Consider the following 9,934-nt stretch of genomic DNA (forward strand, 5'->3'; position numbering starts at 1 on the left):
ACAATGGAAAACTAGCATTTGAGTTTTCTTTCCCATGCAAAAACGTGTACTTATTATGTCACGAAAAATGGACAAACTACACTACCCAGAGTTCAAAACATGTTTTTGTAGAGAGCTGGGATCTCGCCCGGCACACGAATTTCCAAAAGGACTAATAAAAACTGTGGTAGTTTCAAAAGACCAACCCAACCAACACATTGCTGACTTATTATCACTGAAAATGCCTGTACAGTACTCAATGCGTTGATCTTCATATTGTCTTTAGAATACGTTTCTGTCGACTCTTTTTTTCTACTTTCAGCAGAATGGGGGAGTTTTTGATTTTCAAGAGTCAAAAATCAGAACGTTTTTCACGTTGAAGATTTACTTTTAATTTTAGATAAGATATATAGTTAATTCCTAGATGGATTGTGATATATATTGATTTTGTGTAGTAAAGATACAAGCATGTTAGACGTTTCAACCACCCCTTTTTAATGGTTTCTTCCGATGGCTATATATTCGGTGCAAGGCCAACTACTACTCCGTGCTGCTTTCGGTTGCTAAGGAGACACGGTGGGCAGGTAAATTCATCATCGAGCTAGCTACGAAGCACAGTCTTGTTTTGCTGTCAATAATCAACATCATTTTAAGTAACATGTATTATACCGTTATGTAAATAAATTCAGAAATGTTGACAATTAGATGTGTAAGCATGACAACATAGCAAACTAGCTAATTGCTAGCAAACAGCTAAGTTAGTGGAGTGATAAGGACGGTCAGTTCCCACGGGCTGCGTGTTCATGCTCGCTAAAGTTAGCTAGACTAGAGTTGGCTTGCTAGCAAACTAGATGGCTGTCAAGTTAACGTTAGCTACTTGGACAGCTAATGTCGACCAAATGAATAACAGCTAGCTTAGCTAGATATGCTTGTGGTGATACTGCAATTTGTTAGCCAACACTGACAGGCTAGTTTGTCAGAGCTTGCCAACTGTGACGTTGAATAGCTAGCCAACTGCCTGGTTGGCTCACCACAGACCGTATTGCTGCTGGCTAACGTTAACTAGCTAATTGTTTTCGTAGCCGTCATTAGCTGCTAAGCTTCGTATTTGGGGTGATGACCAAATCTAACGTCATACGTTTGCAAGTTTCTTGCAAACTAGCAACATGCCATTTTACTTTGCATTACATTTACGTCATTTAGCAGACGCTCTTATCCAGAGCGACTGCCATAGTGCTACTAGTTAGCCTATTATTTTTAGCAAGCAACAATCCAATTGGTCACATCACATAATTTATTGTGGCGTTAGTAGGCTAGCTTGCCTACTACTAGCTGAGTAGTTACTAGCTAGTTACTCTAACTAGCTAGATCAGAAGATGGAGAACTGAGCTGACCACAAGTCTGTCTGGCTAGACTCGGTTTACCAAGCACTCTTATTATTGATTTGAGACTTTCTTTGCTTTGATAACTTCCAAAAAGAGTTGCCTGCTAGCTAGGTTGCAAACAAGCTTTATAACGTCTTTCTAAACATGTTGAGGTTCAGTTAGGTTAACTGTATGGGTTTGTCAGTGAGTGGCACACGTGTGCCATTTACACCAAACTTCCTATATGAATGAAATTACCATGCACGTTTTAGTCATTAGCATTTGTAACTGCTTGATAGGTTTGATATTTAATCTTTATTAGTGATGATTCTCCCATAAAGTAAGTCTAGCCATTAAATTAGATTATCTGTAAAATGGCTAGTCCCATGGCACCAGCATTTGAGTCGTATTTAGTGCACTTTGTTGCGTTTTCATGTGCTGTAGCACTAACTTGCCACATGGAAACCAAGGCCCTGTAGGCCACACAGCTGCCTAAGCACTTAAAGCAACAGTGGCTAGGAGGTGGGGGGGGGAACTCCATATTTCCCAAAACCAGGAAGAGACCGCTGTCACCCACATTGGGATGATTACATAGGCGGTTGATCAATTGTTGGTTTTATAACTTTTGGTTTCATTGATGTGCACAATAATTATACACAACAGTGCAAAGGTTGCAATGACTAGTCAAGTGTTGTATCTGGGCTGGTCTTATTTGGTGTGGGACTTTGTATAGCAGAGTCAGTTTGTCCCCATAGGGTGTGTCTAGTTTCAATAACCGTTTAAAAGCTGACTGACTCTGGTATTTGCATGGGGGGGGGAAATGTGTCGGTGAACTCTACTAACTGGCACCTTGTTTCACTCTGTTTTGCGTGGTGCTCGGTTCCTTCTATGCATATTTTATTTGTTCTCTGTGCCTTGGTCATTTTAAGCTCCTTCTAGTCCCATTTTCCACTTTCTCTTCCCCCTTTTGTCTGTCTCACAGAGCGGGCATGGCATGCCTATGGCCCCACTCCCCCTCCGTTTCGCACACTTCCCCCATCCTCCCCCTCTTTTCCTCCTCTCTCATTCTCCCTCCCCCTCATTCTCCTCACAGCCATCTACACGGGCCACACTATTAGCACTCACTCTGAAATAGGACCCACCTGACTATAATGTGATGTGGTATTCCCCTGAAGTCTACATCAGTGCAACCAAAAAATATTATTTTGTTTGTATTCTCACAAAGACAATAAAGGTTTTCTGCAATGTGTCCGATTGGTGTTCTTCACGTTGCCTTTTGAGGTTGCACTTCTGCTGCGTACCTTTAATCTCGCTGAGGCAGGAGCTTGCCTATATCTTAGTCTGTCTCTTATAACTCTGATCTGGTAAGGAACACTCATTAGGGCAGTGTTCACTCTTCCTCCTTTTGGTCTTCTCTTACAAAACGGTGTCTATAGCTGCACGTGAGTTCCGCACGCTTTTTATGTATCTTTGTAAGAGATGGCATTTGTTCTAAGTGCATGAAGTATCCTGACACTTTATGATTTATACAAAGTGCAAACACGCACTTTCCTGGTATTACCCGACGCGACGCACAGCTGTGGGATTAAGATGGAACTTTGTTTTTCTCAGGAAATTGACTCGCAAACCCAATCATTATGTATCCATGATGCTCAGATTGATGTGCTAAACCAATCCCTGGTAAAATTAGTCATGTGAATATGGTCTGCTACTCAGCATTAAAATGTGTATGCTCTGCTTACTCTTTCTCTGTTCAGGTGAGATGATGAAGCTGTTGATGACAGCGTCTCAGTGAGGTTGGAAGGGTCAGTCTGGCCGGTTGAGGTGGGGTGGGGACACCACAAACCTCGCCAGAAGTCTGACGGACTGACAAACACCACCACTTCCTCTTCTCTTCCTCCTCCCTTCCTCATTGGCATCAGCGTGTCACCATGGTGACGCTCATCACAGAGCAACTCCGCAAACAGAATCTGGAGGAGCCCCCTTACCGCAGGGCTTTCTCTCTTAATGTGGTGAGCATGCCATGTGATACACACACTGGCTGTTTTGTAGCGTTTCTTCTATAAGGAATTGCCGTTGCTATAAATCCCCTCATCTTCATTGCTTTGTTTCAGTCGTTGCCTGAAGTGGGTTCTAACCCCACTGTGTATTGGCGCGGGTATGGGTTGACTCCAGGTAAGGATCCATTAATTCCTGAAACTTTTATAAAGGGGCCTCATTCAAAGCTCCGGCTCAATCATTAACTTGGGGATGTGCCAACATTGAGACATGTTTTTGGTTTGTTTCACTTCCACAGAGAGCAGTTGGTCTATGTTCTCATCCTCCAAGACCCATCTGCAGGACGCCTCCTCTGTCCTGGACCCCCTAGGAACCCCTCTCCCCAGCACCTCTGTGACAGACCTGTCCCTACAGAGCTCCCCGCCGCTGCCCCCTCCTCCTCCCAAACGCCACTGCCGCTCCCTGTCCGTCCCTGAGGACCTGTCCAGCTGCCGCACCCCCTGGCGCCCCAGCGCCTCCAAGATCTGGACCCCCGTCAAGCGCCGCTGCCACAGCGGAGGGGGTGTGGCCGGCATGGGGGTTGGCTCCTTGGTGGGCTCCGTACCCCTCCGAGGCCCCAGCTCCTCCCTCACCTCCTCCCTGCACTCCTCCTCCAGTCCCACCTTCTTCAGTCTGGCCCTGTCCCCTGACTCCCCTCTCCCGTGGAGTGTTTCCTGGGACCACTATGACCCGCCCAGGGAGGGCTGTGCCGGTTTTTTCCCCGCTTCCTGCTCCTCCTCCCCGGCCACGCTGGGTTCCTGTCGGCCCCTGCAGCAGCGCCGCTTCTCCCTGTCACCTGTGCACATCCTGCCCCCCCGGCCCTCTCGTGCTCCAGCTCTAGCCCCTCGCTACCTTGGGATGGAGCCCCCGGCCCCCTCCCCCACTCCCTCCTCGGCCTGTAGTACCCCGTCGTCCTCAAGGCGTGTCCTGCCCCTCCGTCTCCCACGCTGCCACTCTCAGCCCTGTGATCTACGTAAGCCTGGCCTGAAGCGACGCCATGACCCGGACACGCTCCCCTACTACACCAGGCCCGGCCTCGACTTCAGCAAGATGACTCAGGTGAGCTGGATGGGATGTGAAACAGTTTTAAGGCCTATTAAATAAGATATAAATGGAATGTGTAGAGCTGAAAATGCACAGCATGCACCATTTTAGTAGAAACTGCTCATAGTTCTCCTTTAGTCAGAGCAAACTTTTTTTATTTGCCTGCGAGAGTAGCAGGAGGCCTAAAGCACCCCCCCACCCCCCAAACCCCCTGCTCTCGTGCCTCTCTCCCCACAGACCAGAGTGTTTATGTTGGGATCATTAGCGAGGAGAAATGGGCCTCTGGCTCTCTGTTTCTCTGAATCTCTCTCTCCCCTCATGAGGCAGAACTACTGCTCTCACATTCCTGTCCCAGCCAGACCAGTCTGGATTTGGGTTCAGGGTGTGGTGTTGTCGGTACTGTGCTGCCTGGCTATGTAACCTCATTGCCCTGACCCGGCGTGTATGTGTGCTTTTGGGCTGACCCTTGCATTCCTATGTGTCCGGTCGTTGATGCGTGCCCATGCCCAATTGCATGCCCCTATGGACAGCCACCACCAAGCCATCTATATTTAACCACTTGATTTGGGCACCACTACTGACTTTCTGTTCTGGGGAGTGATGTCATCACTTCTCCTTTCTCTTTTCGGTTTTCTCTCTCACCCCCAGTTGATTTTTATGGCCTTCTGGGCGTGGGACCTGGGGGTGTGACTGGAGCTGCTGCTGGGTCTGCAGCTGGCTGTGTATGTGTGTGTCTCCTTGTCATGTTTTAAGATGGTGGGTGGTGGTTTATGAAATGGCTGCCTTTCTGGTGTAACAAGACCAAGGGACTGCACAGAGTTAGCTCTGACTGGGGTCTCGGAGCAGGATGAGGAAATACAGAACATTTGTCCAGACACACAGTCCGATACATTTTACATATGATTTGCATAGACCGTCCTCATTTGAAAGGTGGACATTGAGATTCTCACATGGTATTTGAATAACCATGGAAAATGCTAAAAGCTGTTGACAAGTTGTATGCCTATTAGTTTCGGATAAAGCGGAGGTATCTAGCCAGTCAAAAGTTTGGACACCTACTCATTTTTCTTAAATGTTTTACTATTTTCTACATTGTACAATAGTAGTGAAGACATCAAAACTATGAAATAACACATATGGACTCATGTAGTATCCAAAAAAGTGAATCTTCAAATAGCCACCCTTTGCCTTGATGACAGCTTTGTACAGTCGTGGTCAAACGTTTTGAGAATGACACATACTAATTTTCACAAAGTCTGCTGCCTCAGTTTTGATGATGGCAATTTGCATATACTCCAGAATGTCATGAAGAGTGATCAGAAGAATTGCACTTAATTGCAAAGTCCCTCTTTGCCATGAAAATGAACTGCATTTCAGCCCTGCTACAAAAGGAGCAGCTGCCATCATGTCAGTGATTCTCTCGTTAACACAGGTGAGAGTGTTGATGAGGACAAGGCTGGAGATCACTCTGTCATGCTGATTGAGTTAGAATAACAGACTGGAAGCTTTAAAAGGAGGGTGGTGCTTGAAATCATTGTTCTTCCTCTGTTAACCATGGTTACCTGCAAGGAAACACGTGCCGTCATCATTGCTTTGCACAAAAAGGGCTTCACAGGCAAGGATATTGCTACTAGTAAGATTGCACCTAAATCAACCATTTATCGGATCATTAAGAACTTCAAGGAGAGAGGTTGAATTGTTGTGAAGAAGGCGTCAGGGCGCCCAATAAAGTCCAGCATGTGCCAGGACCGTCTCCTAAAGTTGATTCAGCTGCGGGATCGGGGCACCACCAGTGCAGAGCTTGCTCAGGAATGGCAGCAGGCAGGTGTGAGTGCATCTGCACGCACAGTGAGGCGAAGACTTTTGAAGGACGGCCTGGTGTCAAGAAGGGCAGCAAAGGAGCCACTTCTCTCCAGGAAAAACATCAGGGACAGACTGATATTCTGCAAAAAGGTACAGGGATTGGACTGCTGAGGACTGGGGTAAAGTCATTTTCTCTGATGAATCCCCTTTCCGATTGTTTGGGGCATCCGGAAAACACCTTGTCCGGAGAAGACGAGGTGAGCGCTACCATCAGTCCTGTGTCATGCCAACATTAAAGCATCCTGAGACCATTCATGTGTGGGGTTGCTTCTCAGCCAAGGGAGTGGGCTCACTCACAATTTTGTCTTAAGAACACAGCCATGAATAAAGAATGGTACCAACACATCCTGGTGAAGACCGATGCCATTTCCAGCATGATGGAGCGCCTTGCCATAAGGCAAAAGTGATAACGAAACTCCCCAGACCTTAATCCCATTGAGAACTTGTGGTCGATCCTCAAGAGGCTGGTGGACAAACAAAAACCCACACAAACTCCAAGCATTGATTATGCAAGAATGGGCTGCCATCAGTCAGGATGTGGCCCAGAAATTAATTGACAGCATGCCAGGGCGGATTGCAGAGGTCTTGAAAAAGAAGGGTCAACACTGCAAATATTGACATTTTGCATAAACTTAATGTAATTGTCAATAAAAGCCTTTGACAGTTATGGAATGCTTGTAATTATACTTCAGTATACCATAGTAACATCTGACAAATATCTCATAACACTGAAGCAGCAAACTTTGTGAAGACCAATACTGGTCATTCTCAAAACTTTTGACCACGGCTGTACAGTCTTGGCATTCTCTCAACCAGCTTCATGAGGTAGTCACCTGGAATGCATTTCAATTGGTCTGGAGTCCAAATTTGAGATTTTTGGTTCCAACCGCCATGTCTTTGTGAGACGCAGAGTAGGTGAACGGATAATCTCTGCATGTGTGGTTCCCACCCTGAAGCATGGAGGAGGTGTGGGGGTGCTTTGCTGGTGACACTGTCTGTGATTTATTTAGAATTCAAGGCACATTTAACCAGCATCGCTACCACAGCATTCTGCAGCGATACAACAGTCCCACTAAGCCCAAACCAGATGGGATATCATTTGTTTTTCAACAGGACAATGACCCAACACACCTCCAGGCTGTGCAAGGGCTATTTGACCAAGAAGGAGAGTGATGGTGTGCTTCATCAGATGACCTGGCCTCCACAATCCCCTGACCTCAACCCAATTGAGATGGTTTGGGATGAGTTGGACTGCAGATTGAAGGAAAAGCAGCCAACAAGTGCTCAGCATATGTGGGAACTCCTTCAAGACTGTTGGAAAAGCATTCCTCATGAAGCTGGTTGAGAGAATGCCAAGCGTGTGCAAAGCTGTCATCAAGGCGAAGGGTGGCTATTTGAAGAATCTCATGTTTTGATTTCTTTAACACTTTTCTTTTATTCCATATGTTATTTCATAGTTTTGATGTCTTCACTATTATTCTACAATGTAGAAAATAGTAAAAAATAAAGAAAAACCCTTGAATGAGTAGGTGTGTCAACTTTTGACTGGTACTCTCTGTGTGTGTGTGTGTGTGGATTGAAAACCATTGATGTATTTATTGTTTTCTATGTCCTGTGTGTAGATTCGCAGTGGTGAGCCGCTGGTGTGTGGAGCGGCTGTTTGCGTGGAGATGGAGCCTGTTCAAGGGGACTTCAGAGGAACCTTTTCCCCTGCAGACCTCATGGGAAGAACCAGCATCGGACCGCTAAGTGAAAGTGAGGAGGAAGATTATGAGGATGATGAGGATAAAATAAATATGGGTGTGCTAGAGGCTGGACAGCCGAGTGTGTTTGAGAGAGACTGCACAGAACTGGACTTGAACCTCATTGAGGAGAACTGAAAGAGGTCCCTTGTGCTCTCTGTGTGCTTGATATTCATAGTTATCCACCACACAAACACTTTATATAAATGTTTTCAATGAAGGTGAAATGATAAATAAACGCACACCCCTGGCTGAGCCCTCAGGAACCTGCTGCCTTGCTAGGGTCCACACCAGGGGCCTTCATATCACTGGCTGACTGTAGACTAATAAGAATCAATATTACCATTATTGTAATGCTAGAGCAACTTCGACAAGCTCATGTTATTCAGCATTTCTGGAAAATGTCATTTTGCCTGACTGTACTGTATGGGCAAATGTGTATATCCAGAAACCCAATGAAGAGAAAGGCTAAGAAGTGATGAATTCTGAAGGTACAAAATAGGCTCTTTCTAATTATCTGGGTAGTTGGTGTACGACTGCTACTACCATAATAAAAATGATGCCGTTTGGTTCTATGGACACTCCTGTCGGCAGGATACATTTCTGAACGTATGTCCAGTTGCGTTGCTGATCGAAGGCCTCTGAAAAATGTTACACAAGCAGAAGCCTGCACACACATCTGTTTTCATGGGTGTACTACTACTACGTTGATTTGGCTCTGGAATACCCACCCACCAGTAAAGGGAATCAGAGGGACCCATGTGCTTTCCTCAGCTGGCGAGTGGATGTTTTACTGCTTCCTTTCCCCTAACTTCTTGGACTAATGCATTCATTAGTTCTCCAAACCACTTATCCATTGGATTAAATCAATATTGTACATTAATCATGCCTTAAGCTGAGTATAAAAAGAAGTTGTTGCTGTTCTACTGCTTTTTGTTCATAACATACAGATGTTTTCTTCTTGGTCTACCATAGAAATGGAACCTAGATTCTATTTCTATGGTCTCCATTCTCTGATTCTGTTTCCCACTAATGAACAGATCACACTTGCACTGTAATAGGATTTGAATAATTGACTCGATGCTGCAGTTGGATCCTATAGGGCACAATGTAATAATGTACTGTACAGTGGTCACATGTGGAAACCATTTTGTGTGAGTGTATGTGTGTGAGAAGAAACCAGTAGCGATGCAGAGGATTGGTGGCCTTTCTGAGATAATTTGTATTGTATGTTTTCAGATGGAAGTGTCCTCTTACACAATTTGTGTACAAATAAAGTTTATTAGAGAATAATTTTGCAAGAAAAATCCCCCTTGTCCTGTGTTTCTTTAAATGAGAGATGGTTTTAAAGGAATAGTTCACCCAAATTACATATTGGTTTCATTACCCTCTAAGCAGTCTATGGACAAGGTATGACGGGAATCCATGCTTTAGTTTAGCTAGCAAATTATAACGGGCTAATGTGATGCTCCATTAGCCGTTACAGGATAGGTACTGTTTGGCGTAGCAGCATAAAGAATTGTCGACCAGCCTTAATTTGGTGATACTATCTTCATTCGGCCATACGTGTACCTTGTAAAATATCTGTGTCCAGTTGCAGGTGGTTTGTTTGAATTTATGAAAATAAATAAATATTTTTTCTCCATGAAGTAATCTAACAGTGTGTATGCCGCCATCTTGTCTATTTCAAATCTTCTCTCATTGATCGAGACAGGTGAGTGTCTTCATGACGTGGCACTTTGGAGTGGACCCACCTGTCTTAATCAATGATAGAAGATTTGAAATAGAAATAGTCTACTTATTGCCCCCACCCCCACATAAAAAAATAATAATTGGTAAATGGCCTGAGGAAACTACAATATCTTATTTATTCACCATATTTGGTTTAGCTTCACTAGCACTGTT

General features: G+C 45.0%; 1 protein-coding gene across 1 annotated transcript; it reads left to right on the forward strand.

Annotated features, from left to right (window-relative positions):
• Window positions 1-501: 501 nt before the first annotated feature.
• Window positions 502-9,678, forward strand: LOC121544733 (protein FAM53C-like). The gene is made up of 5 exons (XM_045209414.1): window positions 502-563; window positions 3,101-3,355; window positions 3,458-3,518; window positions 3,640-4,439; window positions 7,910-9,678. The coding sequence occupies exons 2-5, from the start codon at window positions 3,275-3,277 to the stop codon at window positions 8,165-8,167; spliced, it is 1,200 nt and encodes a 399-aa protein (XP_045065349.1). The 5' UTR covers window positions 502-563; window positions 3,101-3,274; the 3' UTR covers window positions 8,168-9,678.
• The last annotated feature ends 256 nt before the right edge of the window (window positions 9,679-9,934 follow it).

Source organism: Coregonus clupeaformis, chromosome 3 (genome assembly GCF_020615455.1).
Source record: "Coregonus clupeaformis isolate EN_2021a chromosome 3, ASM2061545v1, whole genome shotgun sequence".
Classification (NCBI taxonomy): Eukaryota; Metazoa; Chordata; class Actinopteri; order Salmoniformes; family Salmonidae; genus Coregonus; species Coregonus clupeaformis.